Raw genomic sequence first — 27,427 nt, 5'->3', positions numbered from 1 at the left:
TACAGAAACACACAGTGAAATAAAAATGGACTGAAATAATTTCAATGTAATTGGATTGCACAATAAAGAGGTATCAAACAGTATGAAAACATAGATAAGGAGCAACAACAACCATGCCTCAGTATGGGAAAAGCTCTAAGAAGTGGAAAATTGAAGTGGATCTTAAAGTGAGCAGAATTCTGACAGTGGGAAAAAAGAAGACATTTTATAAATATAGTGTGGACAAAGGGACAGGGTTATGCTACAAAATCAACAAGTTTGAAGTGGCTAAAGTATGTTGATACATGAAAGAACACAGGAGATAATATTGGTAAGGTGTGTTGGGGGCAGATTCTTATAAAAATTGGTCGACAGTTGTCTGGCTTTCTTCTTCGCCCTAAAAAGTATGAACCCTTAGCCAGGTGCTGGTAAGCCAGCACTTAGAAACGCCAAGGTGGGTGGATCGCTTGAGCCCAGGAGTTTGAGACCAGCCTGGGCAATGTGGCAAGACCCTGTCTCTACAAGAAAAACAAAAGTTAGCTGGGCATGGTGGTGCATGTCTAGTAGTCCCAGCTACTCTGGAGGCTGAGGTAGGAGGATCACTGGAGCCCAGGAGGAAGAGGCTGCAGTGATCATGTTCATGCCATTGCACTTCAGCCTGGGTGACAAAGCAAGGTCCTGTCTTTTGAAAAAAAAAAAAAAAAAAAACAGCAAATCCTGAAAATAACATATCTGGTCTTAGTTATCATTTTTGCTGGCTTTACTCTAGCTTCCTTTTTCTTCCTTTTTTTTTTTTTTTTTTGAGATGAAGTTTCCCTCTTGTTGCCCAGGCTGGAGTGCAATGGCGCAATCTCGTCTAGCCTCCTTTCTTTCTCCCAGGATAGGGGCATTCTCTGTGGCTCTCAGAGTTGTCTGCCTGCAAACTCCAGTCACCCCGAGAAATGATGTGATGTCTCTGGACTAGACTTGGGTTCTGCTCCTCCTCTAACAGCCTCTTGATTACCAATGTTCTTTCAATCAGTGCAGACTTGTGAACAAATCACTCCTGGAATGCTGACAACCTCTTAAACAGAACAGGGTCAGAGAGTGCTGGTGGTGACAATAAATCATCCCAGTGCATCCCAACCAATTTCAATTCATCCTCAAGTCGCCTTTAATTCCAACAACTGCCACTTAGCGTAGACCACTGGGATATCCGCCTCCTCAGACCTTCAACTCTTGGTCTCTCCAGGAGGTGTCTGCAGCTGCTGGGCAGTGGATGCAATGAGACGATGCCATGACCATAACCGATTGCTTTGTCGGGAGGTGCCATCCTTCCCTAGGACGGGGCAGAGCAATCAATCAGTAATCAGCTGTCTGTCCCCTGATTAAGACATGCTCTGTGCTGGTTATAGCACTCTGAGCAACCACAAAACTGACTGGGCTTCCTGATACAAGGTCCCAGCTAGACTCAGCTTCTGAAAAGTCGTGCTTTCAGACTTTGGAAATGCAAAAGCCTCTTTCTCTGCTTGGCAACAATCTTTCTAATCCTACTCAGAGTTCTTCCTGGCTATAATTCTTCCTTTCATGTTCATAGCCAAGACTTCTCTCAAACATAACACTTAATGACAGCTCAAGGGACAGTCTCTAGGATGGCAAAATTCTCCATTTGACAGAAGAAACCGTCAGGATTTACTCACGTAATTTCCAAAGTACTAATTTGCACAATGCAGAAAATTAATGTTTTGAGCTCAAACCACTGTAGCATTTATTTACATGACCATGTAAGATTAAGCTGGTTCACGTACACACTCCTACTTCAGACCTTAGCAACTGAAGCACGTTGAGCATATGTCTGTATGTGCATGTTGCTTTTCATCTCTGCCATATCAAAGCACCCTGTTTCCCTACAGCCTAGCAGCCTATTCAGGCTACAATGGGTATTCCAAAAGTTAGATAATGTCAGACCACTGTGATTTAAAAAGCACTGCCAAAGCAAGAACTCAAACAGATACTTTCACACCCACATTCACAGAAGCATTATGCTCAATAGCCAAAAGGTAGAAGAATAAACAAAATGTGGTATGACCATGCAACGAAATACTGTCCGGCTTTAAAAAGGAACAAAATACGAATATATGCCAACACATGATTGAACCTTGATAACATTATGCTAAGTGAAATAAGCCAGACACAAAAGGACTAGTGTATGATTCCACTTGTAGGGGGTACCTAGAATAGGCAAATTCAGAGAGATTACCAGCGGCTGGAGGAAGGGAGAATGGAGAGTTACTGTTTAATGGGTAAAGAATTTCTATTTGGGATGATAAAAAAATTCTGGAAATAGATGGTGGTGATGGATGTACAAACATTGTGAATGTACCAAATGCCACTAAATTGTACACTTAAAATGGTTAAAATGGTAAACTTTATGCTATGTGTATTTTATGACAAAATTATAAAAAATTTCCCCATGTCTCATATATGTTTACTAATGTGGTAATCTGCCTTCACTAAATTTCCAACATGACTAATAATAACTACTTTGTTCAGTCTCTGGAGTTCAAAGAGGTTTCTTGCCTTTCGTTTTGCCCAGAATAACTACTCTATTTCTAAAAGAAGTAGTACACTGTGTCTCTGATATCCTACTGCCTAAAAAATGGACAGAATCTTGAAACTCGGTCAAAGGAGAGATCCTGCTTTCACACTCTCATTTGAGGTAGAACATGAGGTTAATTGTGGAGCGGCTGTCTTAGCCGTTCAATATAGGCATAGTCCATGGTCTAAGGAGGCCGAGGCCATAGTCCACAAATGGCTTCTGACCTGGGCCATGGCCATGCCTCAGTTTGGGGCTCAGACTAAATGCTGGAGTAAATATGCTACCAATGAAATGTTAGAAAAGAAAGAGTCAAATTATGGTAAAGCCATTTATTAATGCATGTTTGCAGCCAATAAGATAGTTCATAAAAAGTTGAACAATATGGGGACAAGGCTTATGCTGTAATAGTAAAAAAAGCTGGAAGAAAACATACCAAAATGTTGGATGATTATCAGCAGGCTGTAGTATTAAAGGGGATTATTTCCTTTCATTCTTTCCTATTTTCCAGTGAGCCCTTCCTATCTTTCCTGATTTTGTAATAGGTCAATGGTTCTCCAAGTGTGGTACCCAGATGGGCAACACCAGCATCACCTAGGAACTTGTGAGAAATGCAAATTTGGGGGGTCCCTCCAAGACTCCTTCTGAATCAGAAACTCTGGAGTGGGGTCCAGCAATATGCACTTTACCAAGCCTTACAGGCAATTCTCAGGCACCCTCAAGTTTGAGAAGCACTGTTATGGAATAAAAGGTTTTTTTCATCTGTTTGTTTAGTACAAATGCCTTCAACTGTATTCACCATTTCCCAAATCATATAAGAACAAATACTGAAACTTGCTTTTGAAAAATTCTTAGTGAACAGGTTGTATCTTATTACTTAGCAGAGAATTAAAGTCCTCCAGATAATGCAACTCTGGAGGCAGAAGATTTTGCCTGGATAATCAATGAACCCCTACGAATCAAGACTCAATTTACTCCTGCACTTGGTAAAGGAAGTGAGAAAGAGGGGACTAGGGAAGGTCCAGCCAGGTTCTTGTTTCCCTAAGCTCCAAAATCATCTGAAAGACCAAACCCCATGGTGACTTGTATCTTAGTCGATGGGGCTCAGGGCTCCGCATGGAAGCCTGATGCTATCTTGGCAGCTTGCGGCTCAACTGATGTCTTCTTACTATTGTAGGTGATGATAGAAGGGAAATGTCCAATTAGAGATGGACTAGACAGACATGAAACAAAGGGACTGCCCAGGGCTGGCAGAAGGGCCTGCTCCTACCAACTGTAACCAAGACAATATCAAAGAGCTTTAGCTTCAAAGGTGGGGAATGAAAGCTGGCCCAGGGACTATGAGGCCATTTCATTCTACTCCATCAAAATAATAAAGGTTTCATAGAGAAAAGGGGGAAAAAGAGACAGCATTCTGATTCTAAAGCATGCTTAGTTATTGCAAGATCTAGTCTTTAGCAAACTTCTCTGGCCTGTAGTTGTGTCGACTGCTCTGAGCCCACCCTAGCCCAGCCCCTATCATGAAGACTGAGGAGTGAAGACACAGACGGGGCCTGCCCTGGCCAATTCATGCCATCACAGGGAACTGTTTTCTGAGGAGCTTCAACAGATGCTAGGTTATCACGTACCTTTTGGCTTTACCTCTCCGCTTAAAAGACAAGATGCCCAAATACTGTGGGTTGAAAAATATTCTATCTAGTCTTCCCCATCCCCCATGAAAATTGCCTTTCTGATCCAGCAGGCCCTCAAAGCTTCTAAGAGTTTTGGTGGAGCACCGATTTCTGATACGTGATGTCAGCAGGGAAGGGGACAGCAACAGAGGTGGAGGAGGTGGGGAGGGATAGTCACTGTCACTACAACATTCAGCAAAGTCAAGGGACACGGAGAATATGAGGATGCTCTGCCCAGTACTAGGAACCTAAAGACACAACCAGGTCAACATCCAGAGTTTTAGAGGCACCTTGGTAACGTTTCCTCCACAGTGGACAGAGGGCTCTCAGGGAGAGGCGTGAAGGCTGCCACCCAGGCTTGACACCCAGCAGTCTTGCTGCCAGTGGGAGGAGTTCCAGCCAGGAAGGCCAGGGCACCTGGAAGGCTTTACCTCCATGATGGGACTGGATGCCAGCACCTTCTCTTCGATGTTGGTTTCACTGGCCGAGCCACCAACGGTGGCAAAATAGCGCATAGCATACTTGGCTGACACCGTCTTCCCAGCTCCAGACTCCCCACTGACTATGATGGACTGATTCTTCTCATCTCTGGAAGGAAAAAAGCTCTGGTAAGTCACTGGCCATGGAAAGGCTCTGCTGCCATCCAGGGACTCTGTCTGACAAGGGCCTGAGCCTCACCGGGAGCATCTCTCCCACTTTAACGGATAAACGCAGAGGAACAGTGTAGAAATAGTCTGCCCTCCCCGACACCTGCACACATCCTGAAAGTGGGAGGAAGAAAGCAATTCTACCAGGGCACATACCTTCATTTACGGTCTAGAGCAAGAGTGGTACAAACAACTGGCCACTCTCCCGAGTTCCCTCTGGGTGCAGTGCCCTTAGATCGTTCCCTTACACACATCCTTTAAGAATTCACAAGCACACATAGACCAGGCGCGGTGGCTCACACCTGTAATTCCAGCACTTTGGGAGGCAGAGGCGGTGAGTCACAAGGTCAGGAGATCGAGGCCATCCTGGCTAACATGGTGAAACCCTGTCTCTACTGGAGGGGGAAACAAAACAAAACAAAACAAAAAAACCCACACACACGAAATTAACTGGGCGTGGTGGCATGCACCTGTAGTCCCAGCTACTTGGGAGGCTGAGGCAAGAGGATCGCTTGAATCTAGGAAGCAGAGGTTGCAGTGAGCTGAGATCATGCCACTGCACTCCAGCCTGGGCAACAGAGCAAAACTTCGTCTCAAAAAAAAAAAAAAAAAAAAAAAAAGAATTCACAAGAATTCACAAGCACACACTTTTAGTTATATCATCTCCCCTTTGTTTCTCTAACATTCCCATCTGTGTCACTGTACACATTACAATTTCTTCAAAAACACGGATCTTTTCTTCTCCTCCTGCATTTGAGCCTAGTAAGCCAGCAGACACAGTTTTGAACATTTTTGTTCATATAGGTAGGTCACAAAGGGTGTGCTATTAGCCACCAGGGTAATCTTGCCTCAAATTTCTGAGAACTTTGATAAAACTATCAATTTCAATAAGTGGAATCTGAGTCAGAACAGAGGGCAGAAAGAAGATACTCTACATCAGATAGGAACACCTCTGTTTATCCCTTTAGAACAGGTGGTAGGAAGACAGACAAGCAATGGAAAGAACAGCTCAGTGGGTATCCAAGGAACACGGATGTCCCTAGCAAGCCATAGAAGCTGGTATAAGGAGGGCCAGGCTGGTGCCAAGAGACCCAAGTTCTAAACCTGTCTTCATTTGGAAAAGAGGGGGGTTAGATTAGATGTATGCTCAAAAGCAGGGAGTAAGGAAAAATGTTTGGGCCACAGTTTTGGGAAATGGTTTGTAAGGGCTATATTCCACCACCCACCTCCGATTCACAAACCCATTGTCAAGAGGTCAGGCACTCTGCTTTCACTCCCCAGTGTCTGTAACCGTGCCTGGCACAAAGTACAAACTCAATATATATCACTAAACCAGAAGCAACTTAGCTCTCAACTAATCTAACTCCCTTCTTTTCTAAATGAAGACAGGTTTAGAACTTGGGTCCCCTGGCATCAGCCTGGCCCTCTTTACACCAGCTCCCATGGCTTCCTAGGCAGAGTGGGCTAGAAAAGAACAGAGAAGCACCACAGGGGCCTGCCCCACCTTGCTAACTGTCAACATGAGTAGGCTGTAGCTTATTGGCACAGGTGAATGAATGTCAGCTTCTCTTCTGATCAGGGCTAACAGATGGAAATGTGGTGTGATGATAGAAGGGAATGATCCAATTAGAGATGACCTAGACAGAAAAGAAGCAGGCTGGAGGTGGGAGCCGAAGGCAGAGTCATGAGGTAGCTGACATGAAAAAAACCTTTACCATGAGCTGCTCTTCAAGGTCAGCAAGAAGTGCCCCAGCTCACACAAACGGTTGGTTAGCAATGGGGACGGACCTGAGTGGATGTGGGTGTCTAGTAGACACTGTTGAGAAGACAAAGCTGAAAAAAATGTATCTTTCAAATATGATACACAACCAACTACTTGAAAATGTATGTTGAATCCTATCCAGTATTTGGGGACTGGAATTATCACTGTCTCTCTGAGATCCCTTGTAGTTCTAGGACATGATTGTAGTCAGAGCATCTCCTTGCTGCTGTGAAATCTCGACATTGAAAGGCAGCCTCTAAAGCAGCCTGGGGATGTTTATATTGCCTCTTCTTTTATTTTATAACACATCCCTAAACCTAGAGGATAATGACAGGTGTCACCTCTAATCTTAATATCTTCATTATCAAGTCCTTAGAGAACTGCTCAAAGCACAACCATCCTAGGCAACTAAGAACATCACAAGTTTGGTGTTGTACCTCTGAAAAAGAGAAGTTTGATACCATCTTTAAAACTTCCTGGGTATCTGCAATAAACAGAACTAGGTTATAGCAGCCACACCCAAAAGTGTAGTTATGTCCCAAATATGTGTGTTTAGCCCCAGATAAATGGATAAGTTTAGAATGTGTCTAAGCCTTGATCATCATCAAAGAACCAGTTAGAATGCAGAAGTATATACTATCTCGAGTACTTAATAAGGATCCCAGGGAAGCAACACACAGATGCCAGGAGGGAATGAATCTCATCAGTGGAGGAGGGGAGATGGGTAAGCGCTGCCGGGCTCCTGCGTCAACACAGCACACACAGGACACTGGACTACAAGGAGACCCAGGTGACAGGTTACACTCGGCAAAGACAAATGAGGCACACACCAGCGATGCTTGTCACTGTTCACCTATGGCGTCAATAAGGGAATTCCCCTGCATATCACTGGGGAGTGACTGGAAAGTCATGCCCTTTTCAGGAAAGAGCAACTCATACAAGACATGGGGAAAAAGTGGGCTCTTCCTGGGGGGTGAGTGGCCAGGAATCAAAAAGGGGGAGCAGGTCACGTGACAAGTGTCAAGCATTCAAAAAGAAGGAATCAAGGCAACAGAACAGTAAAACAGGATGCAAAAGGCAAATTTTGGTGTTCTGATGAAAATGGACACACATGGCTAATAAATTATCAAGAGTTATTTTAAAAAACCCCAAGTTTAAAAAACCTTTACACTTGAGGCTCTTCTGGGAAACAAGTCTTGGAAATCACCAATAGTGCTAATTCTGGCTAACTTCACGGATGTTAGATCTGATGCTGACATGTAGGCTAAAGTCAGATAAACTCACTTCTTAGAACAACAAGCACCATTCAACAGCTCCCTAATTCAGAGGTAAAACGTCTGGAAAAATTGATGATTTTTACTTAGCTTTATTACACTTCTTTTGCACATAGTAGGCACTCCCCTCCCTAGCCTAGGGTAGGGCTGGGCATGTGCCTGTAGTCCCAGGTATTCAGGAGGCTGAGGCGGGAGGATCACATGAGCCCATGAGTTCAAAGGCTATGATAAGCTATGATCGCACCACTGGGCAACAGAGCAAGACTTCAACTCTTAAAAAAATAGAGCAGGGCTAGGTGCACATTTGGCATATACACACTATTCTGTAACAGCCCGCAAAGTGCAGCGTGCAGCAGCTCTCCCACTGTGTTCTATGTATGTATCCAGTGTCCTGGAGCGGGAACCCCAAAAATGGACATTAAAGACAGACTTGAATTTGAACCTCGGTTGCACCACTGATTAGCTGTCTGACTTTGGACAAAGTAGTTAACTTATTTGACCTTCAGATTATCTCAGTTCAGTCTGTTAGAACTCTGATCCCTGAAGCTCAAGCTCTTCTAAGTAGTCACCATGATTAAGATACCTAGGTCTCTAATTCATTCCAATACTCCTGCCAGATTAAATTGCTAAAGCACAGTTCTAGTCGTGTCTTTCCCACTCAAAAAAAGTTAAATAACTACTCATTGCTTACCAAATCAAGTCTAAGCTTTTTAGTTGAGCATGTAAACCCTTCTACAATGCATAACCCTAATGCTAAAACCCTTGACAAGTATGGGGTTTTGTGAAAAGGACCCTGGGATCGTAATCTAAAGGATCTGTCCTGAGTTCTGGTTCTGCTGCCAACAAACTCTTGGTAAGTCACTTACCCACATTATAGAGAATACCTCCCCATATTATATATTTGCTGCAAGACTGTGAGATGATCTCTACAAGTTTTTGTTTGTTTTTCGATACAGGATCTCACTCTGTCACCCAGGCTGGAGTACAGTGGCACAATCACAGCTCACTGCAGCCTCAACTTCCTGGGCTCTGGCAATCCTCCAACCACAGCTTCCCAAGTAGCTGGTACTATAGGCATAGGCCACCACATCTGGCTAATTTTTCTACTTTTTGTGGGGATGGGGTTTTGCCATGTTGCTCAGGCTGGTCTTGAACTCCTGAGCTCAATCTGCCCACCCTGGCCTCCCAAAGTGCTAGAATTACAGGTATGAGTCACCGCCCAGCCTATATTTCTTATAAGATGATGGTATCAAGGTTCAGCCCAACAGGACTACTTGTCTTTGATGACCACACACTTTCCCACCACTGCCATTTCTGGTATTCCCTCTACCTGAGGTAACCTTCAATATATATGCTTCGATGCAGTCCTGTCCATGTCCAATGCCTGGACAGTCTGCCCTGACTGCCCACCCAGGCATCCCAGAAGGCAATTATTTCCCCCACCTTGTAAAGTCCCCCATTACTTGCTTTTCCTCCTCTTAAGACCTTGTCATATTTTGTCTTCTTTTGAAGTCAGTCCCGGTGAGGTCATTTCACTTGCTCTGTTACTTTGGGTGGCTTCTGTTTTCTGGCCCTCCATCTTTTCATCTCTAAAGTAAAAGGCTGTGACCTGGACTTCCCAAGTGATACTGCCTACCTTTGACATTTGATGATCCTCTAACTAAAATCCTAACAGGAAGTAGGGGTAGGGAAAAGCTTAGTTTCAAACTGTGGCTATTTAGGGCTCATTAAGGGGGAGATGTTTAGAAGTACAAAATCTGACCCAATGTCCTTCAAAAATATAACCTATGTGTGGCTCCATCCATTCACCCCAGTGACTTGGCTGCCAACTTGCATCGATCTGCTTTTCAATAAAGCCACCTCTCCTGAGCCCAGTGAAATTCCTTTCATTTAGAAGAAGTAAACCATTGGCAAGGAATGTAGTACTCAGCCACAATTCAGGTCCACACAGTCTTGAGAAAGTTAAACAGCAAAAGGCCCTTGAAGGACTCAGACAAGAGTACCGGAGCCTGAGGTAAGAAACTCAGCCATTCTGCAGCTTCCAGGCAAAAGACCCCACAACCAACACATCCACACACACACCACCTCCCCAGTTCACACTGGCCCCCTTCTGTGACACCTGAGAGGCAAGACTTAGCTTCTGCTAAACTACCCTAACTCCTCCTAGAAGTTTCCCACCAAACCACTGCAGTGCTTTAGGCTGATGAGCAAGATCAAGTCCTTCCTCCCCATTTCTGGGTGGGGCCACCTGGTAGAGAGGGTGAGGCAGGTGGCTGGCAGGGCACCTGAGGTCACTCTGCTCAAAGGAGGGGCCTGCTGATCAGCCAGATAGGTACCCAGGGAGCTCTGTTTTGAGAAATCCCACTAAGTGTTATCTTGTTCGGGTTTCCTGAGGGGCGTAATTTGTTACCTGTGGTCTCCCAATTAGCTATACGTACACAGAACCCACAGGGCAGCACCACTCAAAGCATCTCAGAGACGACGAAGCATCCCCAGGAAAGCTCCAGAGGCTTCACTCCCCAGCAACCAGCTTGGCTGTGACCAGTGAGGCCAAGTGTCCCACTGGAGACTTGGGTGGCACCTGTGGTATCCTTCCTCCTCAAACACTAGGTTCTATCAGCCACACTCAGTTCACACGTCACTAAAATGAGGGCTCGCTATGGGCAGGCTCTGTGCTTTCACCTTGAATTCCCAGGGCTCCTGGCATCCAAGCCTATCTCTGGCACTTCCTCTATGTAAGTGGCACCAGTATCTACTCATTCACTCCAGTCAGAAACCTAAGAGTCACTAGGGATTTCTCCATTTCCCTCAAGCCCTACATCAGCACATCCTGTTGAACTTCTCTCCAGGGTGTAGTCTGTTTCCTCCTCTGTACCTTTTAGTCCACACCTTCATCATCTCTGGCATACATTACAATAGCAGCTTTCCAGCCTGTATTCTCCTCCTCCTCTAACATGTCCTTCTTATGAAACTTTCTGAAAATGAACATCAGACCATACTTCTCCCTTGCTTTAAGCCTTCCAATGGCATCCCTCTGCCCTCTAAATAAGACCCACATCCACTGTGTTCAAGGCCCTGGGGAACCAAGCACCTCTCTCCAGCTTCAGTGCATGCCACCCTTCTACGGGATATGTTCAAGCCACACAGGGCTTCTTTCTTTATTCTCTCCCATGTTGCAGTGGCCTGAAGCTGTCCCAGTTCAAACTGGTAATCCCCTTCTTTGATCTCACAGCTCTTAATGCCTGGTACTCAATCACATCCATAACTGCTGTTTAATGTAATTAACTAACCATTTACTTACATCATGCTCAAATAGTTTATGAGACTCTTAGCATATAGCCTTCGCTTAAGATACATAAGATGACTGGATGCCAGTGTTCCCATTTTAAATAAGAGAAAATAGAAGTTTGGAAAGGTCAAGTGATACACCCAGAATTCCTTAGCTAGTGAGACACTGAGCCCAGATTCAAACTCAGGCTTCCATCTCCTTGCACAATTTTCCACCGGGTTATGCTGTATTATCATTACACTCCTGTATCTCTGTATTATCATTACACTCCTTCTTGTATAATAAAGCAGCCTTTAACAAATCCCTCCATAATAAAATTAGCCTCAGTATAAGATTAAAACATATTGGGGTTATCAGTGCTGGCTGGCTTGACATCACTTCTCCAGAAGGCCCCCACCACCCGCCCCTAACCCTCCTACCTTCATAGCGCTCACTATACAGTGTACTAACATTTTCCTCATCTACTTAGCTTTCCTCCCACCCTGGTCTCCCCACTAGAACCTAAATCCTATGATGGTCAATTTTAAGAGGAAGTCCTTAGCAAGGACTGTCATGTATAGCAGTACAGGCTGAGCCTAGCGTCTGGAGCCCCCTTCGAGTTGTACAAGTTACTGCCTGCAAACTTGGTCATCCCCGCCCTATGCTCAGCCTTCCATGATTCACCCACAGGAAGGGGACTGATGGGTGTGTGTGTGGGAAATGGGAGGGAGCTGAGCCTTAGACAGGTACAATTCTATGTACCTGAATTGGAAACTCCCTGAAAGGATGCAGAGGTGGGAACAACACTCACTTAGGCCCGACACACACCATGGTTGCAAAACAGGAAGAAGGGGAAGCCTGGCTTGCCAAGCCACCACAGAAAGGACATCCCATCTCCAAACCAGTCATGAAGCCTCTCTATAACATTTTGTCCTCTGTGACAAATGGTCTGAAGATTTAGGTGTGTCAACAGAATATATTCTGTTCATTAATGGGATAATCAATCTATTGCTTTTTGTCTATGTCTACACACTCTAATCACATGGTCAACACCATCACCAAAACACACATCACCGACAATGGTTTTAAAAAAGGACTATGCTAGATAATAGAATACATAGAATTTTAAAATAATTTCTGTCCAACAAAGATATTTGTAGAAGTACCATGGGACAGTATTAATACTTGGAAGACAGGGTAGAAAAATACAGTGACAATGAGTCTTGGAAACAATGGTGACTTAAAATGATAATAGTATATATGGGCCAAGCGCAGTGGCTCACATCTGTAATCACAGCACTTTGGGAGGCTGAGGCAGGCGGATCACTTGAGGTCAGGAGTTTGAGACCACCCTGGCCGACATGGTGAAACCCCATCTCTACTGAAAATACAAAAATTAGCTGGGTGTGGTGGTGGGTGCTTGTAATCCCAGCTACTTGGGAGGGTGAAGCAGGAGAATCACTTGAGCCCGGGAGGTGGAGGTTGCAGTGAGTCGAGATTGCGCCAGTGTACTCCAACCTGGGTGACAGAGCAAGACTGTCTCAAACAACAACAACTACATATGGTATATTTTCATGATAAAGTCAAACAAGCGAAATGAAACATAATACTAAGAGATACAAACACATGAAACTATATTAATGTAAAAAACCTATTACAGTGAGGAAAGTTAGATAGGAGGAAGAGTCCAGTGGAAAGAAAAATCAGATTGGGGGAACAAAAGGTTATGTGGGGAGAGAAGAGTAAGGTTGGGGAGCAGAGGTAGGTTAAGGCAGAGGTCAAGTCAGGTGAGAAGGGATATGGAAAATTATGATAAGTCAGATTTGGGCTCAAAACAGAGTCACATAATTACAATTATTCTAACATTCAAGGGCTTCCTCCCAAGGTTGGGAACACTATAAAAAACATTTCTGCTGCAAGAAGGGGCTGGGCCGGAACACTCCAAGCAAGAGAATCTACAAACCCTTCCAACAAGGCAGCCAGGCCTGAAAGTGGGAAGGAGATGTGTCTCAGGCACCGGGAGACAGGGCACTTCTATGAGTGGTTCTCCAGCCCCAAGGGCTAAGCAGGTTCTGGGTTCCTGGGGTGAAAATGGCAGAGGGATGTCCCTATGCAGTCTGCCACCAGGTGCTGACATTTTACTCTACCATACCCTCCCTACCAGGGCAGGGCACCACTCAGCCACAGCCCAGAACCGAAGCCAAGCCATTCAGGAAGGCTGTCATGAATATTCACTGGAAACTGCATAATTGGCATTTGGCAGGTAGAGTCCCAAGTGTCTACTTGGTAAGATGAAAATGAACCTTCTGATAGTGTAAGAGATAAGTACTTAGTACATTTAATATCCAATATCGTTTTCCCACTTCAGTTAAACAGTGGCCCTTGGAGTGCTAAGCGCTATTTATAAGTCTCTCAGGTGTAGTGTGATATAGGCAGCAGTGAAATGAATCTGTCCCTTCCTCTTGCTGGCTGTTCCCGAGCGGGGCTGTCTCCAGCTCAGATGAGATACTATCACAGAAAGAACCCGGGGAGTGCCACCCAGCCCACCCCATGTTGGGCAGACGGGCCAGAGGGAGACAGAGAACTGGTTAGGGCACTCCTCGGTATAAAAGGGAATGTGCTAATTCCCTTGCTCTTAAAATAAGGGGCTGGAAGATTATCCCTAGGATCTCGTGCTACTCCCATATTCTGTGATTCCAGATCCAGATTATACTGGAGCTGTGTGATACATTCCATATCAACTGAAGTTTATAGAACTGCTAATGTCCAAAACGCACTGGAATTCAGAAAGCTACAGGTTTAGATGAAACTGAAAAACAAAGGCACGTGTTTCCTATGATTTTATGCTTTACAGACTTATTCTACTGTTGTCATTAGCTAGGGGTGAACTATGATATACACATAGAATGTGTAGCCTGTCGGACCAAATAAACATCACTTTTCAAATTCACTTATTTCACTTGTTCTTGGAAACTATTTTGTAGCGAGGGAGTATATTCAAGTAAAATGACTTTTCCTTGGCCAGTAGTACAGCTAGCATTTTAGCCAGCTGCACGAGTCCCTCATTCTGAAACCCATCCTTTCTCTATACCACACTGTCTCTTTGGCATGCCACCAGTAAGATACAAGTCTTGTATTTTTCCTTTGATAGATACTGCTTCATCCATTCTTTTTTTTTTTTTTTTTTTTTTTTTTTAATTTAGAGCATCTTTGAAGGTCAATGTCAGCACCTTCCTCACTTCTCCAGGTGGCCTCTGAGATGATCTCCTCTTCCCTTGTGATTATAACTGCTGCCCGCAAGTTGTCCACACTGGTATCTCCCCAACCCAGATACTTCCTCTGAGAGCCAAACACATATGCCTAACTGCCCACTGGACAACGACACATGGAGGGTGCATAGGTGCTCCAAGGCCTGCACATCCAAAACAGCGCTCTTCAGCTCCCCACCCATCTGTTCCTCATCCTGCCTTCCCAAGGGATGGCTCAGCAATAAGCAGGGAACCTAGGAACTGCCCATGACTCCTTTCTCTCTTTTACTCCATGAGGCCAAGCCTCCTGTACTGCTTTGAATTCTTTTCTACTCCACTCCACGAAGCCCTGTTCCTCCTCCTTTCCCTCCTAGATGCTACCACAGCAGAACTGGTCTTCCCATGACAATTCTATCCCCTACTCAATCCATTTCCCCTCATTGCTGCTGGAAACATATTTCCAAAACACTCATCTGAATGTGTCCAGGCCCTGCTTAGCACCCTTGCACCAGACCCTGTAGTATGGTGGGTATAGTTAGGGCCTGTAGCATTCCAGGCCCTGCACGAGCTGTTCCCAGAGACCATTCCAAGCAGAGGTGCCAGGCTGTGCAAAGAGTGGGACAGCATAGGTAGTGTTCAGGGAAGAGGCAATGCCAACTGCAGAACCACTATTTGCTCATCACAGAGTGGTTTCAACCCTGGCTGTACATTAAGAAGTGCTTGTGGAGCTTAGGAAACTACTTCTGCTGGATCCCACGCCAGACCAATCAGATCACAGTCTCTGAGGGTGAGGTCCAGATATTTGTTTTTAAAATTCCACAAGTGCTTCTAATATTCTACTACAACATGAGTTCTGCTAGGGTTAAGAAGCACTGCTACAGACTCAGCTTTATGAAATGGGTCACTACATAAACATGTTCAGGTACTGGCAGCAATTCAAATACCTTGTAACTTGTTCCTGGTCAACATTAGCCTAATACAATGTACTAATGAAATGAAAGATGAGCTTGAAGAAACTAAACAGCCTTTAATTTATGAATGTATTAACTGCTCTTCCTGGCTGAAGACAACAGAAACCTTTATTAATTCCAAGTTCTAGCTACTCGCTTATGATAAATCACCTAGAAATACAAACAGTTTCCTCATTCACTGGACTTACATTGTTGACAGCCATACAGTTGAAATAATGATGTAGACTGGTCAGCTTTGGATGTCAGAGTCACACAGATGCACATGCACTAAGTTTCAAGTGCAAATCCTGTTTATCCCCCATGCCCAATTCAAAGGCCATCCTAGAAAACCTGCCCTGAGAAGTCACCTGGAAGAAAGTGCTTCCCCTTCCAGGGGACTATTGCTCGGCACCTGGGTGTCCCTTCTGTGGCTGCCACCTTCTCTTCTCCTGGGTGACACTGACTGCAAAGCCGCTGAATGGTTTGTTGAAAGCCATGCTGCAAATTCAGAGCCCAAAGTGGACAAAGGTCAGCATTTCTTCCTCCTCCCATGCAAGGGCCCTTCAAACACATCATGCGTCCAACCACAGGAGAGGCTGCTTCATAAACAATCTGCTTCAGACTGAAGGCATTCCAGCAAAGTCATAATCCACCCATGGCTTAGCAGATAATTCATGTAACTATGGAACTCAGAGCAAGCACACAGTGAGCACTGGCTGTACTTATCAAAAGCACTCTTTTATTCATGAGTCTCTTTAGTACAATGTCCCAAAGTCTGTGGATCCCAGGATACAAATGAATTTATACCCATAAGGTCACTCAACACATCTGAGTCCTTGAAAGACAGACTCGCTTTAGTGGGCCAGAAAAGACCCAATAATGGAAAACAAATCAATCGTTCATTAGGCTGGCAGGAAAACTTGCTGACCTCAGAAACATCTCTAACAAAACTAAAATTGAAGCATACTACCCACTTTGTTCAGCCACATCAGTCTTGGATTGGTAACACCTGGGAAATTCTGGCCTACTGGTCTGAGTATGCCAACTCCATGCCTCCACACAGCACCTCAGGCTTCTGAGGTATCCCTTTCAATTGCACCTACACCCTGAGATTTTCAGATGACAAATGACACCATTTCAATAGATGAGAAAATGACACTTATGTCAAGCACTGAACTTCTGCAATAGCAGCTTCAGGCCAAAACCAGCCAGCCCTCTTGAGAGAATCAGATTCCTTCAGTAACTTGGGCTCAGTAAGAGAGGAACCAAAATCTTGCTTATAGTAGTTCCAATGGATTACTCACCTCCCTGCCTTCTCTCAAGGATCCTTTTATACAGCAGATATAAGTGGCCAAGAGTTAGCAATAAAATAGTAGACTTAGGTAACACAGACAACCAAAACTCACAATCATTATCAGTTGTACCCGACTTCAAGATGACATCCGAAATCTCAGTTTTCCCATCTGCTGACAACATGAGGCAGGTCAGAAAACACTCGCATCACAGAGACAGTAACAGTACAGAGCCAAAGTGATTTACCCAAAGCTTGGGTTTCCCTGGCAGGACCCAGTGCTGCTACTTCCCCCTCCACTGCCTAGCCCAGCAGAGAGGCTGGCAGGGAGGACTGCCCATAGGTTACAGCCCCAGGTGCCCCTGGGTATGCTGACTGAGTCACCATGGACAAGAATCCAAGACACAGAGCTCTACTTCCAAGTCAGGAATCTTTGACCCCCTCAGTTGTAGTCAATTTCTCTAGCTTCTTCCTTCAAATTCTTTACTTAAAAAAGTAGTAAAACCAGGCTATATCATAAAAATGACATTGAGGCGGCCAGTGTTAGGAAGAGAAACCCAGGGCCCAAAGAGCTCACAGATAAGAGAAGCAAAAGCAGAAAAACTGGTTGACTAGTAAATACTGTTTTACAAATGTCTACATAAAAAAGTCCCAAAATTATAGAGAAAATGGAGGAGGAAAACAAACAAACAAACAAAAAACAACTATGGGTATGGTTAACTCACAACAGAAGCTATACAGAGTTATTTATTAATGATAATGTAGCGGTCTTCTTTAAAAAGACTTTGAAGGGGCATTTCCACCTCAGGCAAGTTATTTTATTTCTGTAAAACTTGGTTTCCTCATTTGTAAGAGAAAGTATTAATGATCCCCCAACTCTCTCACTATGGGCTGTGTTGAGGTGTATAACGTGCCATCAGATTGGGCGAGATACAGCCTACAATTTGGTGACATTAGTTCACTGTAATGTGGCACCTACCACCCTATCACCCGCGGTAAATGAAGTCCAGTCTCTCCTTACAGATCCGTTAGAGCTTTCTAAGTGTCTCCACTCTACCATTCTGGTTGGATGAGGAGCCCAAAAGGGAAAGCTGTTATTTCACACGGAGTGTTCTCTCCTCCTGTAGGATGGGAAGGATGTCTGTTCTACCCAAGTACCTACAAACGTCTCGGCCCCACGGGAATGAAGGTGGGGTTCAGCTGTTCCATCCATTAGGCAAGTTTTTACTGCACAGCTCCCTTGGGTAAAATTTTGAACTGTGTAACTGAGTGTAAGAAAAGTGGTCCCTTGAGGGGCTGATGCTCAAGTAAGGGACCATGCCTAGCACATCTAAGATAAAGAGAAGCATCTGTGTGAAAATAGACTGTCAACAATCTGAGGGCTCAGAGAAGATGACCCTGGGGGAAGTCTCCTGGAATTGGGGATCTTGTTAGATTTCAAAATGTTAACAGCCCTAAGGTTGATCTTGACCAAGAATGAGAAGTTTGCACAGACAGAAGGGAAGTTGAAAGACAGGAATTCCCTCTGCAGTGGGTTCATGGGACAGGGACCAGGGGGCTGAGCCAAAGACAGAAACGTGTGAGCTTTTTCTCTGGGAGGACGATTTTGGATACAAACAAGTTCTTAACTATCATGTGCACTAGAGAGAAATGAACCCCTCTGACCTAGTGAACTTCATTTTTGATCAAAAATTAAGCAACGGCTCTCCCTATGAGTAGGGGACTGTTTTACTGCAGACATTTGACCACTCCTTTGGCTGGGTAATGTAATTAAAGCAATCTTCAAGTATTTCCAGGATCGGAATTCGCTTGCTTTGCTTAAATTTTTTCTTAAATTATTTTGGGTGCTCCTTCAATAATTTTAATTGTTGGAGTCTGGATATTTTCAGTAATAGTTATAAGAAGTCCCTTAACATTTGTAAAATCCCAAAAGGTAAAATTTTTTAGTGTTCTTTAGGGTTTTATTAGTGTCATTTATCAAAATCTACAGGCATTTTCAGTTTTAAGTTAAATATTCTGTTGGCACAGCAGGTGTGCCCAGGGCAAGGGAAGCTGGCTTCCTGGTAGTTGTCAATTATCTTCTTTGGGGACACATGAAGTCATGCCACATTATCTCATCCCAATACAGCTTCTAAGGCCCCAGCCTTCTGTGCCATCGAGGTGAGCAAGTACCTCCTCCAGGTGCTTGCAGTAGCCCCTGCTGAATAAACAGCTCCTGTTGTAAGCAGCGCATCCTGCCTGTTAGGAGCCCTCTGGTATGAGCACCGTGATTGCACTCCATGGAATATTTGGTAAAAGCTGATCTGGAACATATTAAGATTCTTGCTGCAACCAGAGTCACCTCCAGTCCTGGTCATCTTGAGCACTACGGGCTCCAAGACCAGGCTGGAAAGCCTACCTCGAAAATCTGATCGGCAATCACAATTTGGTGATACATTTTGCAGAACCATCTTACAGATTCCCAGCTGGTAGGGAAGGGACACAGGGAAAGGGCCAAAGATGGGAGGCATCAGACAGTAGGCAAGGCCTTCAAGATCCCAGGAAAGCATGATCAGAGTGCCGTGCAACCCAGAACTTGAGGACTCTGCTGGCCAGTTGACCAACTGTTTCATTAATCTCATTCTCTTTTTCTTTTGTGTGCCTTACTGTGCCTGACTCTCAATACCACCAAAATATATACTAACCCATGATCCAATCCTATGTGAACCCAGTTCCTAAAGGGTTTAAGCCTTCCTTTTACATGTAATAAAACTTAGAGTTTAAAGGCTGACATCTAATTTGGAGAAACCCCCTTTAAAATAAAAAGGTAGATTTATTTCCATACTGGTTAGCACGTGCAGTAACTGAATTCTTTAACATAATGTATATCTTCAAAATACAAACCAACCCTCTTGGACAGGATTCTTTACAATGTGTATTATTCACACTTATCTCTGCCCTCATCCCACCTGTCACAATCTCACTTTATCCAATCTTGGCTTAAATGATGCCATCTAAGAGACATTTTTCCTGTCCACCTTCTCTAAAACATCTTCTCCAAACCTGTTACTTTGCCTTATTTATGATGATATCTGAGATGTAATTCACATATCATACAATTCACCCATTTAAAATATACAATTCAAAGGTGCTTACAGAGTTGTGCAACCATCACAAGAGAACATTTTCATCACCCCCAAGAGAAACCCCATACCCATTACCAGTTGCTTCTCATTGCCTACCAATCCCCACACCTTGCCCTAAACCAACCCCCTGACTCCCAGCTTGTGTCTACCCCCTACCCCAAATCTATCCTTCTTCCTACACTACCCCATCCCTAACTCCTAACTCCTAAAGCTACCCCTACTCCACATTTAGCCCTACACCCTTCACCCCATCTCCACCTCTTTTTTAAATTATATTTTAAGTTCTAGGGGTACATGTGCACAACGTGCAGGTTACATATGTATACTTGTGCCATGTTGGTGTGCTGCCCCATTAACTCATCATTTACATTAGGTATATCTCCTAATGCTATCCCTCCTCCCTCCCCCTCCCCACAATAGGACCCAGTGTGTGATGTTCCCCTTCCGGTGTCCAAGTGTTCTCATTGTTCAATTCCCACCTATGAGTGAGAACATGCGGTGTTTGGTTTTCTGTTCTTGCGATAGTTTGCTGAGAATGATGGCTTCCAGCTGCATCCATGTCCCTACAAAGGACACAAACTCATCCTTTTTTATGGCTGCATAGTATTCCATGTTGTATATGTGCCACATTTTCTTAATCCAGTCTGTCACTGATGGACATCTGGGTTGATTCCAAGTCTTTGCTATTGTGAATAGTGCTGCAATAAACATGTGTGCATGTGTCTTTATAACAGCATGATTTACAAACCTTTGGGTATATACCCAGTAATGGGATGGCTGAGTCAAATGCTATTTCTAGTTCTAGATCCTTGAGGAATCACCACACTGTCTTCCACAATGGTTGAACTAGTTTACAGTCCCACCAACAGTGTAAAAGTGTTCCTATTTCTCCACATCCTCTCCAGCACCTGTTGTTTCCTGACTTTTTAATGACTGCCATTCTAACTGGTGTGAGATGGTATCTCATTGTGGTTTTGATTTGCATTTCTCTGATGGCCAGTGATGATGAGCATTTTTTTATGTGTCTGTTGGCTGCATTAATGTCTTCTTTTGAGAAGTGTCTGTTCATATCCTTTGCTCACTTTTTGATGGGGTTGTTTTTTTTCTTGTAACTTTGAGTTCTTTGTAGGTTCTGGATATCAGCCCTTTGTCAGATGAGCAGATGGCAAAAATTTTCTTCCATTCTGTAGGTCACCTGTTCACTCTGATGGTAGTTTCTTTTGCTGTGCAGAAGCTCTTTAGTTTAATTAGATCCCATTTGTCAATTTTGGCTTCTGTTGCCATTGCTTTTGGTGTTTTAGACATGAAGTCCTTGCCTATGCCTATGTCCTGAATGGTATTACCTAGGTTTTCTTCTAGGGTTTTTATGGTTTTAGGTCTAACATTTAAGTCTCTAATCCATCTTGAATTAATTTTCGTGTAGGGAGTAAGGAAAGGATCCAGTTTCACCTTTCTAATTACAGCTAGCCAATTTTCCCAGCACCATTTATTAAATAGGGAATCCTTTCCCCATTTCTTGTTTTCGTCAGGTTTGTCAAAGATCAGGTGGCTGTAGATGTGTGGTATTATTTCTGAGGGCTCTGGTTCTCTTCCATTGGTCTATATCTCTGTTTTGGTACCAGTACCATGCTGTTTTGGTAACTGTAGCCTTGTAGTATAGTTTGAAGTCAGGTAGCATGATGCCTCCAGCTTTGTTCTTTTGGCTTAGGATTGTCTTGGCAATGTGGGGTCTTTTTTGGTTCCATATGAACTTTAAAGCAGTTTTTTCCAATTCTGTGAAGAAAGTCATTGGTAGCTTAATGGGGATGGCATTGAATCAACAAATTACCTTGGGCAGTATGGTCATTTTCACAATAATGATTCTTCCTATCCATGAGCATGGTATGTTCTTCCATTTGTTTGTGTCCTCTTTGATTTCACTGAGCAGTGGTTTGTAGCTCTCCTTGAAGAGGTCCTTTACATCCCTTGTAAGTTGGATTCCTAGGTATTTTATTCTCTTTGAAGCTATTGTGAATGGGAGTTCATTCATGATTTGGCTCTCTGTTTGTCTGTTCCTGGTGTATAAGAATGCTTGTGATTTTTGCAGATTGATTTTGTATCCTGAGACTTTGCTGAAGTTGCTTATCAGCTTAAGGAGATTTTGGGCTGAGACGATCAGGTTTTCTAAATATACAATCATGTCATCTGCAAACAGGGACAATTTGACTTCTTCTTTTCCTAACTAAATACCCTTTCTTTCTTTCCCTTGCCTGATTGCCCTGGCCAGAACTTCCAACACTATGTTGAATAGGAGTGGTGAGAGAGGGCATCCCTGTCTTGTGCCAGTTTTCAAAGAGAATGCTTCCAGTTTTTGCCCATTCAGTATGATATTGGCTGTGGGTCTGTCATAAATAGTTCTTATTATTTTGAGATACGTTCCATCAATACCCACTTTATTGAGAGTTTTTAGCATGAAGGGCTGTTGAATTTTGTCAAAGGCCTTTTCTGCATCTATTGAGATGATCATGTGGTTTTTGTCTTTGGTTCTGTTTATATGCTGGATTATGTTTATTGATTTGCATATGTTGAACCAGCCTTGCATCCCAGGGATGAAGCCCACTTGATCATGGTGGATAAGCTTTCTGACATGCTGCTGGATTCGATTTGCCAGTATTTTATTGAGGATTTTCACATCGATGTTCATCAGGGATATTGGTCTACAATTCTCTTTTTTTGTTGTGTCTCTGCCAGGCTTTGGTATCAGGATGATGCTGGCCTCATAAAATGAGTTAGGGAGGATTCCCTCTTTTTCTATTGATTGGAATAGTTTCAGAAGAAATGGTACCAGCTCCTCCTTGTACCTCTGGTAGAATTCAGCTGTGAATGCATCTGGTCCTGGGCTTTTTTTGGTTGGTAGGCTATTAATTATTGCCTCAATTTCAGAGCCTGCTATTGGTCTATTCAGGGACTCAACTTCTTCCTGGTTTAGTCTTGGGACAGTGTAAGTGTCTGGGAAATTATCCATTTCTTCTAGGTTTTCTAGTTTATTTGCGTAGAGGTGTTTATAGTATTCTCTGATGGTAGTTTGTATTTCTGTGGGATCAGTGGTGATATCCCCTTTATCACTTTTTATTGTGTCTATTTGAGTCTTCTCTCTTTTCTTCTTTATTAGTCTTGCTAGTGGTCTATCAATTTTGTTGATCTTTTCAAAAAACCAGCTCCTGGATTCATTGATTTTTTGGAGGGTTTTTTGTGTCTCTATCTCCTTCGGTTCTGCTCTGATCTTAGTTATTTCTTGCCTTCTGCTAGCTTTTGAATTTGTTTGCTCTTGCTTCTCTAGTTCTTTTCATTGTGATGTTAGGGTGTCCATTCTAGATCTTCCCTGCTTTCTCTTGTGGGCATTTAGTGCTATAAATTTCCCTCTACACACTGCTTTAAATGTGTCCCAGAGATTCTAGTATGTTGTATCTTTGTTCTCTTTGGTTTCAAAGAACATCTTTATTTCTGCCTTCATTTCGTTATGTACCCAGTAGTCATTCAGGAGCAGGTTGTTCAGTTTCCATGTAGTTGGAGCGATTTTGATTGAGTTTCTTAGTCCTGAGTTCTAGTTTGATTGCACTGTGGTCTGAGAGACAGTTTGTTATAATTTCTGTTCTTTTACATTTGCTGAGGAGTGCTTTACTTCCAACTATGTGGTCAATTTTGGAATAAGTGCAATGTGGTGCTGAGAAGAATGTATATTCTGTTGATTTGGGGTGGAGAGTTCTATAGATGTCTATTAGGTCTGCTTGGTGCAGAGTTGAGTTCAATTCCTGGATATCCTTGTTAACTTTCTGTCTCATTGATCTGTCTAATGTTGACAGTGGGGTGTTAAAGTCTCCCATTATTATTGTATGGGTGTCTAAGTCTCTTTGTAAGTCTCTAAGGACTTGCTTTATGAATCTGGGTCCTCCAGTATTGGTTGCATATATATTTAGGATAGTTAGCTCTTCCTGATGAATTGATCCCTTTACCATTATGTAATGGCCTTGTCTCTTTTGATCTTTGATGGTTTAAAGTCTGTTTTATCAGAGACTAGGATTGCAATCCCTGCTTTTTTTCTGTTTTCTTTTTTTTCCATTTGCTTGGTAGATCTTCCTCCATCCTTTTATTTTGAGCCTATGTGTGCCTCTGCATGTCAGATGGGTCTCCTGAATACAGCAAACTGATGGGTCTTGACTCTTTATCCAATTTGCCAGTCTGTGTCTTTTAATTGGACCATTTAGTCCATTTACATTTAAGGTTAATATTGTTATGTGTGACCTTGATCCTGTCATTATATTAGCTGGCTATTTTGCTCATTAGTTTATGCAGTTTCTTCCTAGCCTCGATGGTCTTTACATTTTGGCATGTTTTTGCAATGGCTGGTACCGGTTGTTCCGTTCCATGTTTAGCACTTCCTTTAGGATCTCTTGTAGGGCAGGCCTGGTGGTGACAAAATCTCTCAGCATTCTCTTATCTGTAAAGGATTTTATTTCTCCTTCACTTATGAAACTTAGTTTGGCTGGATATGAAATTCTGGGTTGAAAATTCTTTTCTTTAAGAATGTTGAATATTGGCCCCCACTCTCTTCTGGCTTGTAGAGTTTCTGCCGAGAGATCTGCTGTTAGTCTAATGGGCTCCCTTTATGGGTAACCCGACCTTTCTCTCTGGCTGCCCTTAACATTTTTTCCATCATTTCAACTTTGATGAGTCTGACAATTATGTGTCTTGGAGTTGCTCTTCTCAAGGAGTATCTTTGTGGCATTCTCTGTATTTCCTGAATTTGAATGTTGGCCTGCCTTATTAGGTTGGGGAAGTTCTCCTGGATGATATCCTGCAGAGTGTTTTCCAACTTGGTTCCATTTTCCCCATCACTTTCAGGCACACCAATCAGACGTAGATTTGGTCTTTCCACATAATCCCATGTTTCTTGGAGGCTTTGTTCATCTCTTTTTACTCTTTTTTCTCTACACTTCTCTTCTCACTTCATTTCATTCATTTGATCTTCAATCACTGATACTCTTTCTTCCAGTTGATCAAGTAGGTTACTGAAGCTTGTGCATTTGTCACGTAGTTCTCGTGTCACTGTTTTCATCTCTATCAGTTCTTTTAACGTCTTCTCTGCATTGATTATTCTAGTTATCCATTCATCAATTCTTTTTTCAAGGTTTTTAGTTTCTTTGCACTGGTTACATAGTTCCCTCCTTTAGCTCTGAGAAGTGTGATCGACTGAAGCCTTCTTCTCTCAACTCACCAAAATCATTTTCCGTCCAGCTTTGTTCCGTTGCTGGCGATGGGCTGCGTTCCTTTGGAGGGGAAGATGTGCTCTGATTTTTTGAATTTCCAGCTTTTCTGCACTGCTTTTTCCCCATCTTTGTGGTTTTATCTGCCTTTGGTTTTTGATGATGGTGATATACTGACAGGGTTTTGGTGTGGGTGTCCTTTCTGTTTGTTAGTTTTCTTTCTAACAGTCAGGACCCTCAGCTGCAGTCTGTTGGCATTTGCTTGAGGTCCACTCCAGACCCTGTTTGCCTGGGCATCAGCAGCGGAGGCTGCAGAAAATAGAATATTGCTGAACAGCGAGTGTTGCTGTCTGATTCTTGCTCTGGAAGCTTCGTCTCAGGGGTGTACCCAGCCGTGTGAGGTGTGAGGTATTGGTCTGCACCTAGTGGAGGATGTCTCCCAGTTAGGCTACTCAGGGGTCAGGGACCCACTTGAGCAGGCAGTCTGTCCATTTTCAGATCTCAACCTCCATGCTGGGAGATCCACTGTTCTCTTCAAAGCTGTCAGACAGGGTCTTCTACATCTGCAGAGGTTTCTGCTCCTTTTTGTTTAGCTATGCCCTGTCCCCAGAGGTGGAGTCTACAGAGGCAGGCAGGCCTCCTTGAGCTGCAGTGGGCTCCACCCAATAGGAGCTTCCCAGTGGCTTTGTTTACCTAGTTAAGCCTCAGCAATGGCAGGCACCCCTCCCCTAGCCTCACTGCTGCCTTGCAGTTAGATCTCAGACTGCTGTGCTAGCTTGAGGGAGGCTCCGTGGGCGTGGAACCCTCCGGGCCAGGTGTGGGATATAATTTCCTGGTGTGCCGTTTGCTAAGACCCTTGGTAAAGGGCAGTATTAGGGTGGGAGCTACCCATTTTTCCAGGTGTTTTGTGTCTCAATTTCCCTTGGCTAGGAAAAGGAATTCCCTTCCCCCTTGAGCTTCCCAGGTGAGGCGATGCTTTGCCCTGCTTCAGTTCTCACTGGTCGGGCTGCACCCGCAGACCAGCATTGACTGTCCCACACACCCCAGTGAGATGAACCTGGTACCTCAGTTGAAAATGCAGAAATCACCTGTCTTCTGTGTCGCTCACACTGGGAGCTGGAGGCTGGAGCTGTTCCTATTCGGCCATCTTGGGTGCCCCCCTCCACCCCATCTTAAATCTACTCCACCAATCTACCCTACCATCCCCTACATTAATCTACTTTCTGTACCTACTGATTTTCCTATTCGGGACATTTCATGTAAATGGAATGAACAGAATATGTGGTCTTTTGTGACTGACTTATTTACCTTAGCATAATTTTTCATGGTGTTTTGTTTTGTTTTGTTTTGTTTTGAGACAGGGTCTCACTCTGTCACCCAAACTGAAGTGCAGTGGCATGATCTTGGCTCACTGCAACCTCCACCTCCCGGGCTCAAGCGATTCTCCTGCCTCAGCCTCCTGAGTAGCTGGGATTACAGGCACGTGCCACTACTGCCCAGCTAATTTTCTTTTTTGTACTTTTAGTAGAGACGGGGTTTCACCATGTTGGCCAGGCTGGTCTCGAACTCCTGACCTCAAATGATCCACCTGCCTTGGCCTCCCAAAGTGCTGGGATTACAGGTGTGGGCCACCACGCCCAGCTACCTTACCATAATTTTTCAAGGGTTCATCATGTTGTAGGATGTATCCATACTTCATTCCTTTTTATAGCCAAACAATATAATATCCCCTTATAAGGACAGATTATATTTTAATTTTTTTAGCTGATAGACATTTGGGTTGTTATCACCTTTTGACCATTATGAATAATGCTACTGTGAATATTCATGAAGAAGTATTTATGTGAGCATGTGTTTTCATTTTTCTTGGGTTAAATGTTTTATAGGTATAATAGTAGCTTTGTGAATTTTCTTGAAGGACAGTTGTTGAAAATCTCGTACTTTGAGCCTATCAAAATCTAATTGTTAAATCAAAAGATGAGACACAGCATACTGTTCAGAAATCATTCCAATCACTATTCCCTAAATAACCTGTGATACCATGTGATATCACTCATCATTAGACTGGTTTAACATTCCTCACGCCCAGAAACACCAGTTAACATTGAATTCTAATTAATTGCCTATAGAAATTTTCAAGTATTCAAGTGTACTTTAAACACAGAAACCAATTTAGGGATTTCAATATGATTATTTAGGTAGTTGTTTCTGTTTCTTGCATGTGACTCAAATATGAGTTCAAATGGGTCTCTTTTAAGTGTTTTTTTCTCCAGTTACTCAGCCCTTTCAGGAGAAATATTTTTAATACGTATTTTTAAGAGACAGGGTCTCACTTCTTGCTCAGGCTGGAATGCAGTGGCTATTCGCAGATGTGGTCATAGTTCACCAGAGCTTA

At 43.5% G+C, this 27,427-nt stretch overlaps 1 protein-coding gene across 3 annotated transcripts in view; it reads right to left on the bottom strand.

Moving 5' to 3' along the window:
• MYO5B (myosin VB) overlaps positions 1 to 27,427 on the bottom strand; it is a 393,467-nt gene that overhangs the window by 181,931 nt on the left and 184,109 nt on the right. For all 3 annotated transcript variants that reach the window (XM_050767677.1, XM_050767678.1, XM_050767680.1), the window contains exon 5: positions 4,656 to 4,812. In XM_050767677.1, the coding sequence (XP_050623634.1) occupies positions 4,656 to 4,812 (157 nt within the window). The remainder of the gene's footprint in view (positions 1 to 4,655; positions 4,813 to 27,427) is intronic.

Source organism: Macaca thibetana, chromosome 18, assembly GCF_024542745.1.
Source record: "Macaca thibetana thibetana isolate TM-01 chromosome 18, ASM2454274v1, whole genome shotgun sequence".
NCBI classification, from domain to species: domain Eukaryota; kingdom Metazoa; phylum Chordata; class Mammalia; order Primates; family Cercopithecidae; genus Macaca; species Macaca thibetana.
This window is presented reverse-complemented; position numbering and strand designations above follow the sequence as displayed.